At 52.0% G+C, this 23,634-nt stretch overlaps 1 protein-coding gene across 1 annotated transcript in view; it reads right to left on the reverse strand.

Annotated features, from left to right (window-relative positions):
- CDIN1 (CDAN1 interacting nuclease 1) overlaps window positions 1-23,634 on the reverse strand; it is a 97,139-nt gene that overhangs the window by 27,067 nt on the left and 46,438 nt on the right. Inside the window, exons 6-10 of the mRNA XM_038741534.1 lie at window positions 17,909-17,988; window positions 17,479-17,528; window positions 11,275-11,342; window positions 4,199-4,264; window positions 3,607-3,712 (exon numbers count right to left, since the gene is read on the reverse strand). Coding sequence (XP_038597462.1) covers window positions 3,607-3,712; window positions 4,199-4,264; window positions 11,275-11,342; window positions 17,479-17,528; window positions 17,909-17,988 — 370 coding nt within the window. The remainder of the gene's footprint in view (window positions 1-3,606; window positions 3,713-4,198; window positions 4,265-11,274; window positions 11,343-17,478; window positions 17,529-17,908; window positions 17,989-23,634) is intronic.

Here is a 23,634-nt window from a genome sequence, read left to right on the forward strand (position 1 = left end):
TGATTAGTACAGTGCCCTGCACATAGTAAGTGCTCAATAAATACGATGGAGTGATTGATCATCCATATTTTTAGAACAGTGTTTAGCCCATATTAAGCATCTAACAAACACTGCTACTATCGCTGTTATTGTTCTAAATAAATTGACTGGGGTTCTTCCTCCGTTCCTTCCTGGTCATTTCCAATAGATTCGAGCTGCCCGCAAAGAATTTGAGAGGCAGGGAATGGGGTGAAAACGGAAAAAGATTTGGTCCCTCGGGTTTCAGCAAGAAAGCCCATCCTTATTAGGGGAAAATATGCGATAAAAGTGATCGAGTGAGGAGACCTTTTTTTTTCCACCAGCTTCCACACAGACAGAGGCTCCCCACTGGGAGATGCACAAGCTAAATGTCAGGTGGGGAATGTCAGATAGAAACGACCCAGGACTGGGCAAATGGGGATGGTGCCGGAGTGGGCGGGACCCCCCCACTCCCAGACCCCGGCGGAGGCCCCGCAGCTCAGTCCTTGGAGGAAGGGGCACGGTCCAGGCAGTCGGCCCACGTCGGACGTACGTGACCACGCTCATCTTGCCCAGAGGGAAACGCCGGCGGAGAATTAGGAGTCGAGGCTGCAAGGGGGTGGTGAGGGGGACCAGAAATGCCGGGTCCAGATCAGGCAATTGGCCCCGGGGCCAGGAGAGGAACAGAAAGCGAGCCAGAGGAAAACGCCAAGGGTTCCACCCTCCCAAGCGCTGAGTTTGGCCCACTGAGCCACTGCTGACTCTTCCAAGCGAGTAGGACGATGGCTAGACAGGTGCGTCAGCCTCCTCGCTGGTCTCTTTACCAGTCTGTACCGCCTGCAGCCGCCGCACGGGTAGTCTTCCCCAAGCGTCACTCGGCCCGCTTCTCTACCTGCCTCCTCAAAACCCTCCACTGGCTCCTGGTGTCTCTCCGCATCTCACCAAACCTCCTCCCTCACAGCTTCCAGGCTCTCCATCACTTGGCCGCATGTCTGCTCTTTCTCCCACTATTCCCCGACTCGCTGTCTTCAATGCTCCCAAGTCAACCCTCCTCGTCAACTTTCCTGCCTCCCCCGCTTGGCTCTGGCCGTTTCCCCAGCATGGAACTCCCTCTCTCCCTGCTTTAGACAGAAACCCTCCTGCCCCCACAGCTCTCCCAACCTCTGAATCCCTCCCCAAATCCCACTTCCTCCACAAAGACTTCCCTGATTGATTTTCCATCCCCCTGAGCCAGAACATGCCTTCAGCCATTGCTGGCATCTTTTTTTCAAATGTGGTATTTGTTAAGCGCTTACTATGTGCCAGGCACTGTTCTAACCACTGGGGTAGATACGTATAATAATAATAATTATGGTATTTGTTAAGCACTTACTATGTGCCAAACACTGTTCTAAGCACTGGATTGTACAGTCCATGTCCCACATGGGGTGCTCAGTCTTAATCCCCATTTTACTGATGAGGGAACTGAGGCACAGAGAAATTAAGTGACTTGTCCAAGGTCACATAGCTGAAACACGGTAGAACTGGGACTCGAATCCAAGTCCTTCTCACTCCCAGGCTCGGGCTCTACCCAAAAGACCACGCCCCTTCTCTGAACGTATTTACACCCTCCTCCCTCAGGGAAGCATGTCTACTTGATTTATATTGATCCCTCTATTAGTAAAATATTTTTATGTTTGTCTCCCCAGTAAGAAAAATGATAGTTGTATTCTATGCGCCGAGGACTGCACTAAGCCCTGGGGTAGATACAAAATCATCATGTCCCACAGGGGGTTCACAGCTTACGTCAGAGAAAGAACAGGTTTTGAACTCCCACTGTGCAGGTGAGGGAGGGAACTGAGGCACAGAAAAGTGAAGTGACTTGCCTAAGGACACCCAGCATTAAGTGGCAGAGCCTGGATTAAAACCCAGGTCCTCTGATTCCCAGACCTGTGCTCTTTCTACTAGGCCACACTGCTCCTCTCTCCCCAGTGACACTATAAGCTCCTTGAAAACAAGGAATGTGTCGCTTCTTTATTCTGGACTCCCCACGGGCCGAATACAGTGTCCCACATCAAGTGTGTGCTTCATAAAGGCTGCTGCTATTATTAGTGCCCTCTCTGGCACTCTGGCACCAGTCCGAAAGGCATCCATTACAGCGCCTTGCACCCATAGGTGTCCAGTACAGCACTCTGCACCCACCAATCAGTCAGGACCGTGCTTAGCACACAGTAGCCGCACAGCACATCGCTCTGCAAGCAGTAGGCACTCAACAACCTGCTCGACTGATACGGAGTTTTTCAGTCACAAAAAAACCACCCTAAGTCCCTGATGAATTTGTTTTCTTCCCAAAGCTACCATTAAACCCACCGTATCTCACAATTCATTAGTTTTTCTCTCGCAAACACCAAGGGCCTCCATTCACCATAATCTTAATGGTCCAGGAAATGATGCAACTTCATGCCACGAGACCGCTCGGGATCACCCTGAAAGGTTAATTTCTGCTTAGCTGCAGGGAAGAAAAGGAGCCGGATGGAAGGACAAAACTCTGCGTTGCGAGGCTCGGGGGGAGGGGGGTCGGGAGGGAGACACGGGGAGGCGAGAGGAAAGGAAAGAAATTGACTGTGTGTCAGACCGCTCCCTCTACCCCCGGCCCCGAATGCTCCGATAGGTCAAAACCTTTCCGCGTTGTCCCAGGGTGTCAAAATATGTCAACGAGCCGTCACAGCGCGGGAAGGGAAGTGACCTTTCTGGTCTGGGGGCTCCAGCCGCGGCCGGGGTGAGGGGATGCATGAGTGGGTTTTCTGAGCGCCTTAACAAACACAACTCAAAAACGCCAGCTGATTCTGGGAGTCGGGCAGACGGTTTCAGTGTCCTGCCTCTGCGCTCGGAATTCAGAGGACGCAGAGAGTCCCAGCCCGGCGGGTCCTCCGGCTCCTGCCCTCAACACGTCACCTCACCCTGGCAATCACTAGATACCACGGGTGGATGGACTGATTGACTGATTGATCGCTGCTTCCTCCCAGAAGCGGCTGAACCGGACACCTCCTGGAAATGGCCTCTCAATCCAAACCTTCCCTTTCTTTCCCCAGGGTCAGTCTGGGACATCATGGATTCTCCCTTTCCCTCTTCTGGGTCCTGAGTGCTAGAGAGACTCCGCTACAGTTAGCGGAAGCAATCCCTGCCCTCAAGGAGCTTACGGTCTGCTTGGGCACAGAGCGGTACTGAACGATTGGGAGAAAACGACGGTTAGTAGACACACTCCCTGAACTCAAGAAGCTTACAGTCTGCTGCGTGCAGAGCATTGTACTGAGCGCTAGGGAGCAAACAGAATTAGAAGACGCAATACCTGCCTTCCAGGAGTTTACAGTCCCGAGGGGGAGATAGACACCAGAGAACTGGGGGTCTCCGGTGACCCCTCACGCCTGACGGATCCCCCAAAGTCCCAGAGCGCCTCCCCCATTCCCGTCTCCCTGCATTGACCCCAGCTTGGCACTGGGGATGGCGGCTCGGAGGGAGACGGACCCATTAATCAAGGCTCCGTGACCTCACCCGCTCAACGGAATATTTGCTCTAATAAGATGTGGGTGCTGCCTCATTCATCTTGGAGGCAAAATCGCGGAGGTTTACCTATTCCAGTAGCTCCAGAACTGGTCATGCAGGTAGACCTGGTGGCTGCATTCATCACCAAATGAGGCTTTGCTTTCAATCCAGTGGACCACGTGACCCTCCACCGCTAAGAGAAGAGAGTTCTGGTTAAGAGGCTGTGTGGAGGGGACACTGGGGGTCTAGCGGGAATGCCCTGGGTGGGGTCCCCAACATGTCCTGGGGGCGGATGAGCCCACCGGCCCACGGTACTCATGCCCGCCGTCAACAACTGCAGTTTTACGGTCCGGTCACCCCTGGGTTCACCGGGAGGGTCAATGTGCCCAGCACCCCGGCTCAGGTCCACCACCCCGGCCCTCTCCCTCGGATGAAAGTCCCGCCAGTGGCCATGAAGCCTGCTCCCTGGCCCATTTTCCAGAGTCGTCAGCCACGGAAGTGGTTTAATCGGGTGGGCGGGGGCTTTTCAGGCCGCCGTGCGTCTGTCCCGCTGGGAAGGGAATTGCAGCTAGTCTGCTTCAACGGGTCCCATTTGCCAGCATCAAGGGGTGCGGACTGAAACCGGCGCTGCCTCCCTACGGCCCCTCCCGCTTCTCCCCAAAAAGGCGTGAGGACTCACCGATCGGCACCTCCAAGATAAAGTCCGGCGTTTTGTCATAGCCCTCGGCTCGCAGCTGGTCCTCGTCTGTGGGGAAAACGGACGGTTGGATTTAAAAGGGGCTCCGTGTGCGAGGCGGCAGTGGGGAGATGGGGGAGGTACAGTTCCCGGTATAGGAGCGTGAGCAGGCCCACGGCCATCTGGGGTGCCCAGCGCCAGGCTAGTGGACGGGCTTCTTTCTCCCTGGCCAACCCCGGATCCTGGAGATGCTGGATCAACTCTGTGATTTTGTGTCTTCATTATAAACATCATTAATTCGAGCTGTCACGCGGTGCTGTCGGGTGACTGAAAACACTCAAAAAAGAAACAGATTTGCCAATTGCGAGGGGAGACCGTCTCGTCTCATCTCCCCCCCCACAGGCCCCCCACCGCTCCCAATCGCGAGGATGATTAACCTCCCCCGCTCCGCCACTCTGGGTGGGCCCGGCATGGCGGTAGCTTCCTGCCCGGCTGAAGGACTCTGGGAGAAGGACAGAAAGGCTTAGTCTCCATAGGGAAGATTTTAGGGAGGAGGAGGAGGTGGCAGAAGTGTGGTGGTTGGGAGCGTGGGGGGAATTAACTCTCCTGTTTAACTCCGCTACTTAATCCAGCCGCCTGCTGCTGCCTTAGGCCTACCCCAGCCTTCTACCCCGGCCCCTGTGAATCCGCAGCACAAACAGGCCGGGAAGAGCGCTTGAAGTCCGCCTGATCCCCTGATCCTTTGCAGACACCAGTGGCCTCCTCAGACAAGAGATGAAGTTGGGAAAACTTGTCTGCCGGTGGGGTGTTCTTTTTTTTTGTTTTTTTATTAATTCAAAGACCAGCCTCCTTGGTTACTGTGTGCATGCCGTCCTTGACTTCTAATGCCATTACCACGTTATTTCTGCAACGCTGTGTGCTCCATTAGGTTTCCGGGTGACCTGGTCATTCAATTCTAAGTCAGGCTCTCTGTCTTCACCCAAGCTCGACTAATAGCCCCCGCACAGACCAGGGAAGGGCCCGGGATAGCTTTAACCCCCACCGGGCTGTTGACATTACCACGCACTCCTCTCGCCTCTCTGCATCCCCTTTGATTAAAATTAATGGCCCGTTCCCGGCGTGAGGTGGCTTATTTCCAATTCATTTATCAGCCCGAGACAGGAGCTTCCCCGGCCGACGCTTTGGCCTCGGTTGGTCGGGGGCGGTGGGGGGCACCCGGGCGGGTTGGCCTCCTCCCAGCCAGCGGGACCCCATTAGGAAGGCCTGTCTGTGGCAGTGGACGGGGGGGGAGGGGGCGCCTTGCTGGACCGGTCGCCGGCATCGGAAACGCCCCCTTAAACCCTCCGCACCCGAGGAATTCAAAGACAGCCGACGGGAGTCTCAGCCGGAATTCTGCGGGGACAGTGGGGACTCAGAGAAAGTCGGGGCTGGGGCAGCGGACGGCTGGGGGTGAGGGCACGGCCCCCAAACCCACAGGATCCAATCGGAATTCCAGAATCCTCCGGGAAAAGATGGGACAAGTTGGGGCTATCGCTCCCGGGGTTGACGGGCAAGTCTGAAAACCTGGTTGAATTTTCACTGGGGCAAGATAAGCACTGCATTAGGGGGCCTAAACACCGCTCCTCCAGGACAGAGATTAAATTCCCCGAGGACAGGCGATGTGACTCTAATCTAGTGGGCATGTTCCTATGTTCAAAATAGAACCCCACTCCTGGCCGGTGCCCAGCACAGCACGTCATGTCTCTATATGCCCGTCCCACTCCAACCCTAGAACTGCACTTGTCTGGGCCCAACTCTGCTTCGCTGTCAGGGGGCAGGCCGCAGTTCTCTCCCTTTTAGAAACAGCAAGATCGCAGCTGTCTCGGGGGGGGGGGGGGAATCTGATTCCTTTGGTTATCATCACTACTATTATTATTACTAACGATAACAATAATCGTTAAGCGCTTTCTACGTGCCAGGCACCACACTGAGTGCAAGGCTGGACGCTGTCCGTGTCCCCGTGGGACTCACAGTCTTAAATCCCCATTTTAGAGATGAGGTAACTGAGATGTGGAGAAATGACTTATCCAAGATCACGTAGCAGACAAGTGACGGAGCCGCGATTAAAACCCAGGACCTCCAAATCCCAGGCAGGGGCTCTTTCCACTAGGCCACTCTGCTTCACACAGTCAATCGATCAGTTGCATTCAGTGAGTGTTTACTGTGTGCAGAACGCTGTAGTAAGTGCTTAGTCTTGGTAATTTTCTTATCCTGCCCAATGCCAGAGAACCCAATCAACTAGGGTCCGACTGCCCACACGGCTTCCTGCCTCAGAGCAAGGAAGTGGGGTCTTGGGTCTGGAGGACCAGACCTAACAGAAGCAGGAGATTTAGAGGAAATGATAGGCTGTAGAAATGGCCGAAAGGGTTGGAGGGTGGGAGTAGGGAGAGGGGAGGGGAAGGTAAGAGTTCGCTGCCAGTTTCTCAGGGCAACAGTATCGCCATGCTTTGGTCTCTGGGCCGGCCCGACTAAAAAATCACTGGGAACAGCATCCCCTACTATGTGGGGTGGGGGTCTGGCCAGGGCAGCCGGGGTGGAGACAGACCTAGCCAAAGGGGAGCCCGGGCTTGACTCAAGACGACCTCCCATCCCCAACCCTCCTCCACCGGCCCCTGCTCCGGGCAGCAGGAGGGCCGAGGTTGGGAGATGTGGCAGGGGGTTGTTTCTAGAGGAGACCAGGGCGGTGGATGTTCCCCACTCTTCCCCTCCCACCGAAACAAAGCCCTGATTCTGCCGGATCAGGGTCACCCTTCAGCGAGCCCGTCCGGCCCCTGGTGAGAGCCCGCATGCTGTATGCCAGGCGGCCGTCAGGCGTGACCGGACAGGGAGGGGGCGGGAGTGGCCCCGGCTCCCACATGGTCACTCAAAGTGATTGGCGATGACGTCTCCCCACTGGGGCGGCATCTCTCCGGGGACCGGTCCGGGGGAGGTGCTCGGTCCGGGCGGGCTGGAGTCCGGGGACAAACGACTGCTGGACACTGGCTGAATCCGGTTCTCCGGCCAGGGCCCAGCTGCCCGCTCCCGGTGGTTCCGGTCCCTTCTTTCCTCTCCAGAATCTCATTCTGGGCAAAGTGGGGGTGCCCACAAACCATCTGCCAGCCTAAAATCTCCTCCCTCTGCCGCCAGAGACTGCGGGGAGCCCCCTTTCTGCTGGGCAACACGGGCATGAGGCACCCTTTGTTTTCGGAGGTGGGGGGGGGGGGGGATTTGAGGCACTCCTTGGGATACACATAGTAAGCGCTCAACAAACACCACAGTGAATATTATCATTATTCTTCCTTCTACAAGAGACCAGATTCCTGCCCACAAGGAGCACCCACTCTAATGGGGTAGCCGGCACCCAGTTAAAGCTGGAGACATGATGTGGTGGTGGTGGGGAACCAGACCCTGAAGTCTAGGCTAAGGATTTTGGGGGGACACCAGTAGCCCGGGAGGCCTGAGGGACAGATCAGAATTGTGGAGCAAACCCCGCCCCCGGTCCTGCTCCTCGGCCCCGCTGCAGCCTAGGACCGGGCTGACAGGCCGGGGTGGGGTGGGGGGATTGTGGGGGGAAGCAAAGGGGCCCAGGAACCATGAAGCTTCCGGATGAAACGGAATTCTGTACCACCAGGAGGCCAAGAAACAGGCTTCCCGAGGACAAGCTCTCCAGATCCTGAGCACCTACTGTACTGAGAAGAGAGCACTGTACTGAGAGCTGGAGAGCACAACAGAATTAGTAGTCACAGTCCCAACCTTCAAGGAGCTCACAATCCGTGTGCAGAATCCTGGACTGAGCGCCTGGGGAGTCCAACGGAGTTAGTAGACGTGATTCTTGTGCTCAAGGAGACTCAGAGAGACAGACACTAAAAATCAGTTCCAGGGAGGGGGAGGGTGGGGAACGGGTCTCGGGCTTCTGGTGTGCCCTCCCAACCACTTAGTACAGTAATAAGTAATAATAATTATGGTACTCCTTAAGCCCTTACTATGTGCCAAGCGCTGTTCTAAGCACCGGGGTAGATCCAAGTTAATCAGGTTGGCCCCAGTCTCTGTCCCACACTGGACTCACGCTCTAAATCCCCGTTTTTTTTACAGATGAGGCAACTGGGGGACAGAGAAGTGAAGTGACTTCTCCAAGGTCACACAGCATCATCATCATCAATCGTATTTATTGCGCGCTTACTGTGTGCAGAGCACTGTACTAAGCGCTTGGGAAGTACAAGTTGGCAACATCTAGAGACGGTCCCTACCCAACAGTGGGCTCACAGTCTAAAAGGGGGAAACAGAGAACAAAACGAAACATACTAACAAAATAAAATAGAATAGATATGTACAAGCAAAGTAAATAAATAGAGTAACAAATATGTACAAACATATATACAGGTGCAGTGGGGAAGAGAAGGAAGTAAGATGGGGGGGATGGAGAGGGGGACGAGGGGGAGAGGAAGGTAGGGGCAGCAGACATGTGGCGGGGTCAGAATTAGAACCCACGTCCTTCTCACTCCCAGGTCCTTGCTCCAGGGCAGAGCGAGCGTTCAGTTCACTCCCTCCCTAGAGCAGACAGACAGCGGGGACCCGTTGAACCATCCCAGGCATCGGTACCATGCCCCGTGTGTGCTTTGTAAAATCCGTTCCCGACACCGCTCCTACTCTAACAGTCTGCCACTTGGCCCGCTCTTGACTCTCACTTCCCTGCTAGCAACCGGGCGGGTGGGGGGCCCCATCTGGGGCAAGGGGCACGGAGCTGGGACGTGGCTCCCCTCTGAGAAGGGTCAAGAGAAAAGAAAACACTGCGGGGAAGGAGGGATCACAGGGCCAGAAGTGCTCCAGGTGTTATACGTGTAAACATGGGACGGAAAGTTCAGATGTGTACGGGTGTCTCCTTGTTTACCAGGCTTTTTACCAAAGCTTAATTTAAAATGATGTGCTCTCTCAATGAGCCTGGTAAAGTACTTCAGACCCAATTAATCATTGTGAAGGGGTAGTTAGAAGCTGAAGGGATGACTAGCCCATAACAATATTTCATGTGCGGCGTCGCATTTTCATGTTTTAATCTTAAGTAAACATGTGTTAATTCGGTACTCCGCTACGATGCTTAAAATGCACAGACGGAACGGACGACCTTCTCTCCATGCTGATGAGGGAGGTCGGCTAGCTCTGTGCGTGGTGTGTGGGTCACCGAGATGGGGAGAGGGCGGACTCTGGGGCTCCAAGTTCGCCGGTCCCCCACCTAAGACCCTTCGCTACTTGCTAGACGCCTGCCTACTGACTCTTTGGGCTCGGCGGGCACCACCCGGTGGGAAGGACGAGAGTGCCCGGATAGGACCAGGGCAGCTCTCAGTGGGTCCGCAGAGCCCACTTAATCAGAATAATTCACGATTACGGTGGTAACGGTAAGCGCCTACTCTGTTCCCAGCAGTGTACTAAGCGCTGGGGTAGATACCAGACAACCAGGTCCCACACGGGACTCACAGTCTACGTAGTACGGAGAATGGGTATTGAATCCCAATTTTATGAATCAGGAAACTGAGGCCCAGACAATAATAATGATAATGACTGTGGTATTTGTTAAGCGCTTATTACGTGTCCAGCACTGTACCAAGCATTAGGGTAGATAGAAGATAGTCCCACATGGAGCTCCCAGTCTAAGTATAAGGGAGAACATGTACTGAATCCCGGTTTCACGGATGAGGAAACTGAGGCCCAGAAAATAATAATGAAAATAATAATAAAGATAATATGAGCATTGTGGTATTTGTTACGTGCTATGTGCCAAGCACTGTACCTAGAGCTGGTGTAGCTACAAGATGTAGCTACAGAGTCCCCCGCCACTGGCCAGGCCCTCTCCCCATCTCGGTGACCTCCCCCCACCCACCCCACGCAGAAGCAGCGTGGCTCAGCAGAAAGAGCCCGGGCTTTGGAGTCAGAGGTCATGGGTTCAAATCCCGGCTCGGCCACTTGTCAGCTGTGTGACTTTGGGCAAGTCACTTAACTTCTCTGGGCCTCAGTGACCTCATCTGGAAAATGGGGATTAAGACTGTGAGCCCCACGTGGGACAACCTGATCATCTTGTAACCTCCCCAGCGCTTAGAACAGTGCTTTGCACATAGTAAGCGCTTAATGCCATTATTATTATTATTGTTATTATTATTATTATTATGAACAGGTCCCACGTGGGATTCACAGCCTAAGTAGGAGGGAGCACGAGTAATAAACTCCCATTTCGCAGATGAGGAAACTCAGAACCAGACAGGCTAAAGGTCACCCAGCAAGCAAATGGCAGAGCCGGAACTGGAACCCAGAGCTTCCCTCTCCCAGGCCCGGGCTCTTTCCACTAGGCCACACTGCTTCAGGTTCCGGTCGGGAAGCCGCACTGTGTTTGGAAACGGGAAGCAAGCCAGAAAGGAAAAGCCCCTGCCTCTGCCCCCACCAGCCAGCCCACCCTCCAGGCACGTGCGTGCGTGCAAACGCACACACTCACATACCACTGCGTGGCACCACTTAATCCGTGCTGAGGCGACGGGAAGGAAAAATCCAATTGGGAAAACCAGCTCTCCGGTTTGGGGCCGGGAGCGAGACTCCACGCATTTGGCCCCGGGAAAGCCCCCCAGACGCGCCAGCCGGCTCTTGGACGGCCTCTTACTTTCAATGCCCACAGCGCCAAGCAGATAGCATTCCTTAATGCTTCCTTCTCTAACTCTCATAAGGCCTAGATTATGGCTAATATCTCATGACACCAAAAGTAATACTGCAGCAGATATTAAAGCATTTTTTCAGCTACTTATTCTATAAAATATTAATTGCAGGCTTGTGCATGGGCTGTATATATAGGGGATTAGGTAACCGAGTTCCTGCTTGGCTGTAAATCAATAAAAAATAACATATGCACGGCATCAATCACTCTTTAGTCTTCCCGTAGCAGATAATACCGTGGAAGGCTTTTTATTTATTTATTTATTTATTTATTTCTATTTTTTTTTAAGTAAAGAGACTCTGCAATGGAGCTTGAGGGTGGGGGACCATGACGGGGGATGTCAGGGGTGGGACCGGACGGCCACACTTACCTAAAAAGGCCAGATTCCTCTCCCGGAGCATGCCTCGGAGCAGAACCTCATGTTCGTAGCCAATGGCGCTGGATGGGGTTGTGTTAAGGAGGGGAACGGGTGTCGGCTGAGACAACAGGTGAAACTCTGAGCCCAGACCTAATCATCCACCCAACGATCAACATGTAGCATTTACTGAGCGCTTCCTACATGCAGAGCACCGAACTAAGCACCATCTCCATGACTGGGGCTATCGGCGAGTCCTCACCGTCGAGCGATCCATCAGTGGTATGGATTGGGCGTTTGCTGGGCGCACGGCATCGTACTGAGTGCTCGGGATGAGGTAATAGAGTATTCCCCGCCCGCGAGGAAGTTCCAGTCTCGAGGTGGGAAAGTCCGGCACCATACAGGGTGCCGGGGTAGAAACGAGCGCAGCGGGTCGGACACGGTCCCCGTCCCAGGTGGGGCTTGCCATCTCACTGGAACGGAGGATAGGCATTTCATCCCTGGTTTACACAGGAGGAAACTGAGGCAAGGAGAAGCCAAGCAGCCCGCCCAAGGTCCCGTGGCAGGGACGTGGTGAAGCTGCGGTTAGATCCCAGGTCCCCTGATGACCAGCCCCACGCCCTTTCCATCAGGCTGCGTGCCACCTGCAGAGGGGAGAATGGGCACTGCCACCTGGATAATTCAAATAATAATAATAACAATCATAATAATAATAATAATAATGGTATTTGTTAAGCGCTTACTATGTGCCAAGCACTGTTCTAAGCACTGGGAGGGGGATACAAGGTCATCAGATTGTCCCACGTGGGGCTCACTGTCTTCATGCCCATTTTACAGATGAGGTAACTGAGGCACAGAGAAGTTAAGTGACTTGCCCAAAGTCACACAGCTGACAACTGGCAGAGCCAGGATTAGAACCCACGACCTCTGACTCCCAATAATAATAATGGCATTTATTAAGCGCTTACTATGTGCAAAGCACTGTTCTAAGCACTGGGGAGGTTACAAGGTGATCAGGTTGTCCCATGGGGGGCTCACAGTCTTAATCCCCATTTTACAGATGAGGTAACCGAGGCACAGAGAATTTCAGTGACTTGCCCAAAGTCACACAGCTGACAACTGGCGGAGCCGGGATTTGAACCCATGACCTCTGACTTCAAAGCCTGTGATCTTTCCACTGAGCCACACTGCTTCTCTCCCAAGCCTGGGCTCTTTCCACCAAGCACTTAGTACAGTGCTCTGCACCTGGTAAGCGCTCAATAAATACCATTGATTTATTGAAAATTCCAACCAACCCTGCCCACTCTGGTAACTTAACCCAACTGCCACCCGGTGACTGGAGTGGCTGCCTGTGTCTCTACCCACGGACGCAGGACTCAATTGTCTCCTGACCCCTGGAGACCTTTCCAACTGCCCGTGGACGGATTGAGCTTGAGCCCCATCTGAGCTGGAACGATCGATTCATTTGTTCATTCAATCGTATTTATTGAGCACTTAGTGCGTACAGAGCACCATACTAAGCGCTTGGAAAGTACGATTCAGCAACAAATAGAGACGGTCCCTGCCCACAACGGGCTCACAGTATGGGCGGGGAGACGGCCATCTAAACAAGTAAACAGGCATCAATATAAATAATCAGAATTATAGATATATACATCATTAATATAAATAGAATTATAGACATATACATATATACACAAGTCCTGGGTGCGGGTTGAGCAAAGGGAGGGAGTTGGGGCGATGGGGAGGGGAGGGGGATCAGAGGAAAAAGGGGGATTAGTCTGGGATGGTGAGGGGAGAAGGGATGCTGGACTCCCCACCAGTGTGGCTTAGTGGCCAGAGCACAGGCTTGGGCGTCTGAGGTCGTGGGTTCTAATCTCGCCTTCGCCACTTCTCTGCTATGTGACCTTGGGCAAGCCACTTAACTTCTCTGTGCCTCATCTGTAAAATGTGGATTAAGACTGAGAGCCCCTTGTAGGACAACCTGATTGCCCGATTACCCCAGTGCTTAGAACAGTGTTTGGCACATAGTAAGCTCTTAAGAAATACCATAATTATTACAATTATCCCATCCTCATTTATTATTAGTAAAAAATCAAGACAACTGGAGAGCAGTGGATGCCCAGCATTGGCTGGCTGGGGGCATGCGGAGATAATAATAGTAATAATGATAATAATAATAATAATAATTGTGGTCACTGTTAAGCGCTTACTAGGTGCCAGGCACTGTTCTAAGCACCAGAGTAGGTTCAAGATAATTGGGTTGTATAGATTTCCTGTCCCACACACAGGGCTCACAGTCTTCATCCCCATTTTCCAGATGAGGTAACTGAGGCCCGGAGAAATGAAGGTACGAGTGGCAGGGCCAGAATTAGGACCCAGGTGCTTCTGACTCTCAGGCCGTTGCTCTATCCTCTTCCCTGGGCATTAGCTCCATTTTTTCTGCTCGCCCTTACAAACCACACGCTGACTTTCATATTTAATTTAAACAAACAAAACAAACAGTATTTTCCTTCCTTTAAAAAGAAAAAAAAAAGGGAAAAAACTGCCAATTTTCCCGCTTTGGTGGAGTTTCCTTAAGATCTGCCTCGATGGCCTTCCCCATTACTCGGTCAGGGGGCGGAGAGGCTGCCCACGTTCCGAACTGAATTATTTACTTCTCTCGGTCCCTCAGAAATGTGCTCTCACTTTTATGGCTGTAAATTATTTACATCCCAAATGTTGAACCGTGGAACTGAGGTTACTGATGGAAAAGGAACGGACCCGGCAGCAACGCAGGCGGCCGGCATCACTATTACCCTTCCCCGACTCTCCTTCTGAGGCCTCTGGTCGACCGGGGGTCCTGACAACGCTTCCCGAGGGGACTTGGGGAGTCATCCCGGGCAGAGAGAGGGAAGAGACCCCCGAGCTGTAATTTTCCTACTTTCCACCCGCCAGGCTTTCTCACTTCCACGTTATGGGTAAGCAGCCCATTCATACTTTCTACCAAATACGATTACTGGCTTACTGTAATAATCGATCAATCAATTATTCAATGGCATTTATTAAGCGCTTACTATGGGCAGAGCGCTGGACTAAGCACTTGGGAGAGATGAAGACAACACAAGCCTACCACGAGCTTCCAGTCTATAAGAAGTCGAATTGTTCTGGATCTTACTGGCTCGCTAAAGGCTTCCTGGGAGTACCGGGGAACAGAGCGCGGGGAAGACGGGGACCATGACGGCCACCGAGGCCCCCGCCCGCCGCTTCACCCGCTACTGCCCGGCTTCGGCCCCGTGTTGTGGCCACCATAGCCATCGGTGGTCCTGGCGCGGGCCAACCTTCGCCACGTGCTGTGCCCCTGCCTACTTGATGCCCGACCCTCGGGCCTGAGTTCTGCAGTCCCTGCCCCGCAGCAGACTGGCGTCACGCTCAATCGATCAATAGTATTTTCTGAGCGCTTACTGTGTGCAGAGCACTGTACTAAGCTCCCACCCGGAAGAAATTACTCAGGCCGAACCTGGCAGATCACCGGTGCCTACAGCCTAGTGGACAGAGCACGGACCACGGAGACAGAAAGTCATGGGTTCTAATCCCGGCTCCACCGCTTGTCTGCTGTGTGTCCTTAGGCAAGTCACTTCACTTCTCTGCGCCTCAGTTACCTCATCTGTAAAGTGGGCATTGAGACCTTGAGCCCCACGTGGGACATGGGCTGTGTTCAACTCGACTTGGTTGTACCTACCTCAGTGCTTAGTAGAGTGCCTGGCACATAGGAAGCACTTAACCAACACCATCATTATTATTATTCTCCCTTAAGGCCGATTCCCGGGCCGGACCGGGGGCTCTTCCCGAAACTTTCCGCTATCCCCGACGGCGTCCCTTGGGTCCCGTGCGGCGTGACGCCAAGTGCCCACCTCGCCGTCCCCCCACCCCACCCCTAGCTGACACCGCCACGCTTGTGAAAACAGTAATCGTGCGAGCCAGCCTTCGTGGAAATGCAAACACTATAATCTAAAGAAATCAGTTAACAGACATTTATCATTGTCTTCATCAATTGAAATCATGTACTACATTAAACTCGCCCAGTCATACCCGGCCAGAAAGGGAAGATGGATGATGGCAAAAATATAAGGGAAACACCGCAAGCAGAATTTATAATGCGCCATAAGCAGAAACACTTAGACTTAGTCTATAATAATACCTATTATTGATGTGCGGCAGTGACCATGGGGTAAAACTTGTAAATAACCTCACGAGCCACTTTGGACTCCGACGATCCGGCGGGTCTCGTTTCCCGTAAGCCTCTGAACTATTACTGAAAAACAGCCCCCTGGCATTTATAAAGAAGCTGGCCGGGCTCCCTGGGCCATGCATATATAATCAGATAGTTATATTTAAAATCAATACGCAATCCTTCAGAAGACATTACGCTTTTAAAACCTTAACTTTAAATTGATTTTTAACTATTTTATGTGCCTTAAAATTAACATCTAATTCAGCCCCAGATACTCCGAGATAATGCAGGCGCGGACGGCCCGGCTGCCGGGCTTCACACCGGGAGCCGGAGGCGGGCGACTCGCTCCCCGTTCCCCACACTCCCGTTAATTACGTTCACCGCGGCACCGGGCTCGATCTTCCCCTTCGGTGAAAGAGACCTCCTCGGGCCGAGGAGACCGGGACTCCTCGCTCGTCCGAATGAGATTTTGGGGGGGCCGTGAAGACCCGTCCCGACATGCACTGCTAAGACCGCTCTGCTAAAGGTGAAACGGTGGGGCAGGTTATACGATGAATGCCTCTACAGGAAAGAGGAGAGAGGAGAAAGATTTTGGCAGAGGGAGAGGGTTGGGAGAGAAGAAAGAGACAGAGGAGGGAGAGAATGGAGGCAGAGGAAGAGAGGATGACCACCGGAGAGCGGAGGAGGGAAGGGGAGGAAGGGAGACGGGGAGAAAAGAAGGGAAAAGAGGAAGAAGGGCATGGGGGAGGGAGAGAGGAGGAAGAGAGGGAGAGTGGGAGGGAAAGCAAATATATGAATGACTGCTCTCCATGATAAACCCATTTTAATAGAAATTTCAATCAAATCGTCAGGCGCGCTATCCCAACTCCTTTTCCTCTTGCTCCTCAGTGAGCGAAATACTCCACGTGATAAGCCGGCACAATTTGTGCGTGTGTGTGTCCTTCACATTATTCCAGCATTTCCAATTCATAATAAATGACAAGACTGGTTAACCGTGAGGCCCTTCCTCAGAGCCTGGAGTTCTGTTCCCGAAACAAACCTGTTTGGTCAAAAGAGAGAAAAAGAGTACGACGAGTGGCACAGTACTGACCCTCGATTTAATCGCTCTTTTAGTCAGTCAGTTAATTGTATTTATTGAGTGCTGACTTTGTACAGAGCACTGTACTAAGCGCTTGGGAGAATATAACAGATGCATTCCCTGCCCACAATGAGCTTACAGTCTAGAGGGGGAGAAAGATGTTAATATAAATAAAATCTTTTAAATGATGAGACTCTCCCTTTCTGTCTCTGGGAGGAGCATGGGAATCCCTCATATTTTAAAGGAGGCCACCACTTCTAACTAATCCATCAATAGTATTTATTTATTGAGAAGCAGTGTGGTCTAATGGAAGGCGCTAAGGGCAGGGAAATAGGAGTCTTGGATCAAGCCACTTGGCTTCTCTGGGCCTCGGTTTCTTCACCTGTAAAATGGGGATTCGGCACCTGTTTTCCCTCCTCCTCGGGCTGCAAGCCCCTCGTAGGTGGAGGGACTGGAGCCGATGTAATTGCAAGGCATCTATCCCAATGCTCAGCACAGGGTAAGAGCTTAACAAGATCCATGGGTATGGTTATTTTTACTGAAAGCCTGTGCACAGAGCACTTGGGAAAGTACAATGGAGCTCGTGGACTCCTACTGTGTGCAGAGTGCTGTACTGAGCGCTTAGCTGACACAATCCCTGCCCTCGAGGAGCTTACCCCAGCTGTGGAAACTGATTTGGGCCGTGGGATCACCGTCCCAGAGCCAGAGGACGGACCGCAGCCTCCCTGGACCCCTAACCTGGAACCCGACAACAGGGAAGCTCAGAGGCTGAACCAAACCCAAGTCTCAACCTGCCTGACGGCCCTCCGAGCCGCCGGGGCTGGGCGGGTCTGCGACGAATAAGGGGAAGGGGAGAGGTCAGGGGGAGAGGAGGGTGGGAATGCTGAGCTCGCCCACTGCCGATGGGAAATATTCCAGAAAAGGATACTGCTTGATGGAGTTCGCCAGTGGCCCGTAGCAGCAGTCATTCACAATGCACTGCAGGCAGATCAGAGAGGAAGAGGAGGAGGAGAAGGAGGAAGGGGCAGTGGGCAGGGCCACAACAAAACCAGCCTGCACTTAAACAGGCCCCTCAAAACTGTAATTACTTTTCTACAAAAAAAACCCCCCGCAATCCAGAGGGTTTCAGATGTAATCACAGAAAACAAGAATTGCCTGCTTTTTATTCACTATAAAAGCAAGCTATTAAAACGTGGAATGGCCCCCTCACCCATGCTGCACTGCCGTTTATGGGGCATGCTGACCTCACTGATAGTTTATGATGACAGTAATTACATGAGGTTGAAAATCCTTTGGACTTGCAGGCAGATAACAGCCCTACCACGGCAGCGGGGCAGCCGAGCCGCTGTGATTAATACCTGGTACACTTGATTCCCCAGGACGGCGTCAGGGATCTGCGACGGATCTCGGAGCAGGGTATTTATGATGGTCTTGGAGGCTGCGGGGAGGAAGGAGAGACCGTTAGCACCCGGACGGGGCCGCGGGCACCCAGCGCGCCATCGGCGAGGGGCGGGGATGGGGCTGCGGTGGCCTTCACCGTGTGCTGAACTCCCAAGAGGACAGGATTTGGCCAAGGCGCTTGACTCAATCTATCAATCAATCCAGTGTGTGTGTGTGTGTTTGTGTGTTGTGTGTGTCCCTCTCTTTTGTGCTTACACACAAAGCAGCAGGGAAGCAGCAAGGCGTAGTGGATAGAGCACGGGCCTCGGAGTCAGAAGGTCACGGGTTCTAATCGCAGCTTTGCCACTTGTCTGCTGTGTGACCTTGGGCAGTCACTTCCCTTCTCTAGGCCTCAGTCACCTCATCTAATAATAATAATAATGATTTTGGTATTTGTTAAGCGCTTACTATGTGCAAAGCACTGTTCTAAGCGCTGGGGGAATACAAGATAATCAGATTGTCCCACGTGGGGCTCACAGTCTTAATCCCCATTTTACAGGTGAGGGAACTGAAGCACAGAGAAGTTAGTGACTCGCCCATAGGCCACACGGCAGACAAATAATAATAATAATAATAATGGCATTTATTAAGCGTTTACTATGTGCAAAGCACTGTTCTAAGCGCTGGGGAGGATACAAGGTGATCAGGTTGTCCCAAGTGGGGCTCACAGTCTTAATCCCCATTTGACAGATGAGGGAACTGAGGCCCAGAGAAGTGAAGTGACTTGCCCAGAGTCACCCAGCTGACAAGTGGCGGAGCCGGGATTTGAACCCTTGACCTCTGACTCCAAAGCCCGGGCTCTTTCCACTGAGCCACGCTGCAGGATTAGAACCCACTTCTTCTGACTTCCAGGCCTGTGATCTTTCCATTAGGCCACACTGCTCGTCGCTACATTCTCTGGGCCTCGGTTGCCTCCTCTGTAAAATGGGGATTCCATACTTGTTCTCCCACGGGCTGGTGGCCCTGTGTAGGGTGGAGATTTGCCCCATTAGATCAGCCTGTATCTGCCCCGAGGGCACAGCACAGTGCTTGGCACAAGTACATATAGGGAAGCAGCATGGCTCTGTGGAAAGAGCCCAGGCTTTGGAGTCAGAAGTCATGGGTTCAAATCCCGGCTCTGCCACATGTCTGCTGTGTGACCTTGGGCAAGTCACTTAACTTCTCTGAGCCTCAGTTACCTCATCTGTAAAATGAGGATTAAGACTGTGAGCCCCATGTGGGACAACTTGATCCCACTGTATTCCCCCAGCGCTTAGAACAGTGCTTTGCACATAGTAAGCGCTTAACAAATGCCATCATCATCATCAAGTACAAAAATACCCCGGTTATCACTGTCATTGTTAGAGGTCGGGGGGTGATGGTTGGGCACCCTCAGCAGGAACAAAAATGAACGCTACTTAGTACTGAGAGGCAGCGAGGCCTAGTGGAAAGAGCTCGGGCCTGGGAGCTGGAGGACCTGGGTTCTAATCCTGGCTCTGCCACTTGGCTGCTGCCTGACCTTGGGCAAGCCATTTCACTTCTCTGGGCCTCAATTCCCTCATCTGTAATATGGGGGTTAAGCCTGTGCGCCCCACTACAGGACATGGATGGTGTCCAAACTGACTCACTTTTATCTATAAAAGTGCGTGCTTCATCACCATGGTCATCAGTGGTATTTATTGAGCGCTTACCGTGTGCAGAGCACTGGACTAAGTGCTTGGGAGAGTACAATCCAAGAGAGATAGCAGACACATTCGCTTATTTATTCATTCATTCGATAGTATTTATTGAGTGCTTACGGTGTGCAAAGTACTGTAGTAATAATAATAATAATAATAACAATAATAATAATAATAATAATAATAATAATAATAATGGTACTTAAGCGCTTACTATGTGCAAAGCACTGTTCTAAGCGCTGGGGGGGATACAAGGTCATCAGATTGCCCCACGTGGGGCTCAGTCTTCATGCCCATTTTGCAGATGAGGTAACTGAGGCACAGAGTACTAAGTGCTTGGGAAAACACAATATAACAGACACATTCCTGCCCACAACAAGCTTACAGTCTAGAAGGGGGGAGACAGACATTAACAGAAAAAATTTCTAATGTATAATGCACAGATATGTGCATAAAACAAATACCTTTTACAAAAAAGTACTAAGCACTTCAGAACTCCAAGGCCTCCTTCTCTTTATCAGGGTCTGGAGAAGATGGCCCAACAGCGGGGGTTTGGCAAAAAGTGATTTCTATTCATGAGGCTCCTCTCCTGCAAGTTTACGGTCAAGCATCAGGAGCGGGATACCTAGTCGGCCTGAGATTTATGAGTTCGAAATCGCCTGAGATTAGCAGGCGGAGCAAAGATGTGGCCCCTCCAGTTGTTTTTCAAGGGAAGCTCCGGCTCCTGCCGGAGTGCTGTGTTCCGGGCGCCAGGACGGAAGGTGATCGAGTTGTCCCATGGGGGGGTCTCACTTTTAGTCCCCATTTTGCAGATGAGGTAGCTGAGGCACGGAGAAGTGAAGTGGCTCGCCCAAGGTCACGCAGTTGACGGTTGGCGGTGCCGGAATTTGAACCCATGATCTCGGACTCCAAGGCCCGTGCTCTTTCCACTGAGCCACGCTGCTTCTCTTATCATCATCATCATCATCAATCGTATTTATTGAGCGCTTACTGTGTGCAGAGCACTGTACTAAGCGCTTGGGAAGTACAAGTTGGCAACATAGAGAGACAGTCCCTACCCAACAGTGGGCTCACAGTCTAAAAAGGGGAGACAGAGAACAAAATCAAACATACTAACAAAATAAATAGAATAGATATGTACAAGTAAAATAGAGTAATAAATATGTACAAACATATATACATATATACAGGTGCTGTGGAGAAGGGAAGGAGGTAAGATGGAGGGGATGGAGAGGGGGACGAGGGGGATTATTATTAATATAATAATCTTATATTATTATTATAGCAGCTGTATATATGTATATTACCTGTATATATGTTTGTACATCACCTGTATATATGTTTGTAAGTATTTATTACTCTATTTATTTTATTTGTACATATTTATTCTATTTATTTTACTTTGTTAATACGTTTTGTTTTGTTGTCTGTCTCCCCCTTCTAGACTGTGAGCCCGCTGTTGGGTAGGTACCGTCTCTATATGTTGCCAACTTGTACTTCCCAAGCGCTTAGTACAGTGCTCTGCACACAGTAAGCGCTCAATAAATACGAATGAATGAATGAATGAATGAATGAATGAATGAATGAATGAATGAGACAGAGGCTCCCCTTCCGGCCCCATCTGGGCCCGGACAGGTGAGCGGCAAAACCCGCCAAACGGGGCAGGGTGGGTGTTTGGGCGGCTTCACCTCATCCCGCGCTGCCAGCTCCGTAGCTGGAGGCTGCCCGGGCTGGCCCCTGGGGGCATTGGCACAATCTCAGGGCCGAGGGACGTGCCAGTCTCTGACCCACCCGCCATCAGAGACCATGAACCCTGGTGTGGGCAAAACGGGGCACTGAGCTCCCAAGCCGACAGGATTCGGCCAAAGTGCTCGTCTCAATCTATCAACCAAGCCCCAGTGTCTTCTTTAGAGAAGCAGTGTGGCTCAGTGGAAAGAACCCGGGCTTTGGAGTCAGAGGTCATGGGTTCAAATCCCAGCTCCTCCACTTGTCAGCTGTGTGACTTTGGGCAAGTCACTTAACTTCTCTGGGCCCCAGTTACCTCATCTGTAAAATGGGGATTAAGACTGTGAGCCCCCTTGGGACAACCTGATCCCCTTGTAACCTCCCCAGCGCTTAGAACAGTGCTTTGTACATAGTAGGCGCTTAATAAATGCCATTATTATTTTTCTTCCTTCTCTTCCCTTCCCCCCTCCCTCTCTCTCTTTTTCATTTAAGTGCTTACTATGTGCTGTACTGTTGAGCGCTTGCCTGCTCTAATCAATCAATCGTATTTATTGAGCGCTTACTGTGTGCAGAGCACTGTACTAAAGCGCTTGGGAAGTACAAGCTGGCAACATCATCATCATCAATCGTATTTATTGAGCGCTTACTATGTGCAGAGCACTGTACTAAGCGCTTGGGAAGTACAAGTTGGCAACATATAGAAACAGTCCCTACCCAACAGTGGGCTCACACTCTAAGCAATTGGGAGAATACAACAGAGTTGGTAGACACATTCGAAGGACAGAGGGAACGTGTCTACCAACTCTGTTCTACTGTACTGTCCCAAGCGCTTAGTACAGTGCTCTGCACACAGGAAGCGCTCAGTCAATACCCCTGAATGGGCTGATTGACTTCCTGCTTCAACCGCTCATGGCTGCTCGTGGCTCAGTGTCCACAATCCCCGCTGCTCCTGAAAAAGGAAACTCTCTTGCACGTCCCTTGTCCCTCCAAGAAAACTTTCAGAAAACTGGAACTTGTGTCTGGTTTCAGAGTGTCCAGCCCCGGCTGGGCCAAAAGCTGTCTTTCTCAACTGGGTGAGCAGCAGAGAGGTTGCTTTGATTTTAAGTGCTAATAGTTGTGAAGCTCCTACCTTGTGTGTAGCACTACTCTGAGTGCTTGGGAGTGGAAAACCAAAAAAGAGACACATTGAAGACAGTCCCTGTCTACAGGTAGCTTCCCACCTTCCCAACTTCCTTTCCATTGCAACCTCCTACTGAGAAAAAGAGGATCTAGGGGAAGCAGTGTGACCCAGTGGAAAAGATTCCAGGCCTGGGAGTCGGAAGGACTTGGATTCTAAACCCAGCTCCGCCACTTGTCTGCTGGGTGGCCTGGGGCAAGTCACTTCACTTCTCTGGGCCTCAGTCCCTTCAGCTGTAAAATGGGGATTAAGACTGGGAGCCCACGTGGGGCAGGGACTGCGTCCAACGTGATTACTCCGCATCTACCTCAGCGTTTAAAGAGTGCCTGACACGTAGTAAGCACTTAGAAAATACCATTAAAAATTTTAAAAAATCCATTTGCCGGCACCGTGGTCTGACCTTCAGCTGCTTCCCGCAGGGAGCGGGTTTGGTTCTGCCTCCTGCGGTCCCCGGGGAGGTCGGAGCCTGCACGACTTGGAGCCAGACTAACGCAGCGGGCCTTTTAGGGCCGTGAATCTGGGCCACCAATTCATTCTATCGCATTTATGAAGCACGTGCTGTGTGCAGAGCACAGTACTAAACGCTTGCACCAATCCCTCTCTCCCCCCAGTGCCGGTCCCCCGAGCCCCGCGGCCCCACATCTTCCACTGCTGTCCCTTTTCGCTACCCGGACTCCTTGATGTTCAAATGGGAAGGGGACAAGAAGGAAGAACACTGCTCTGCTCACCGGGGGCACCCAGTACAGTGCTCTACACACCACAGATGCCCAGTACAGTGATCTACCCAAGAAGGCACCTAGTAGAGAGGAGCTCAATCCTTTCTATTTTCAGTGTCCATGGGAAAACCAGTCAATCAATCCACCAACAGTATTTGCCGAGGGCCAACTGTGTGCAGAGCACTGTACTAAGGATCTGGGGGAGTCCAATAGATGTAAAAGGTGAGATCCCTGCCCCCAGGGAGCCTACAGTCCAACAGAGATGATGCGTATGCATGCGTGCGCATGTGTTGGGGAGACGGGATACGTTTAGCTATCATGTGATCTTCCCGGAAAAGCGAGCTGTCTGAATTTACGGTTCCTACAGC

This window comes from Tachyglossus aculeatus (assembly GCF_015852505.1).
Source record: "Tachyglossus aculeatus isolate mTacAcu1 chromosome 12 unlocalized genomic scaffold, mTacAcu1.pri SUPER_6_unloc_1, whole genome shotgun sequence".
Classification (NCBI taxonomy): Eukaryota; Metazoa; Chordata; class Mammalia; order Monotremata; family Tachyglossidae; genus Tachyglossus; species Tachyglossus aculeatus.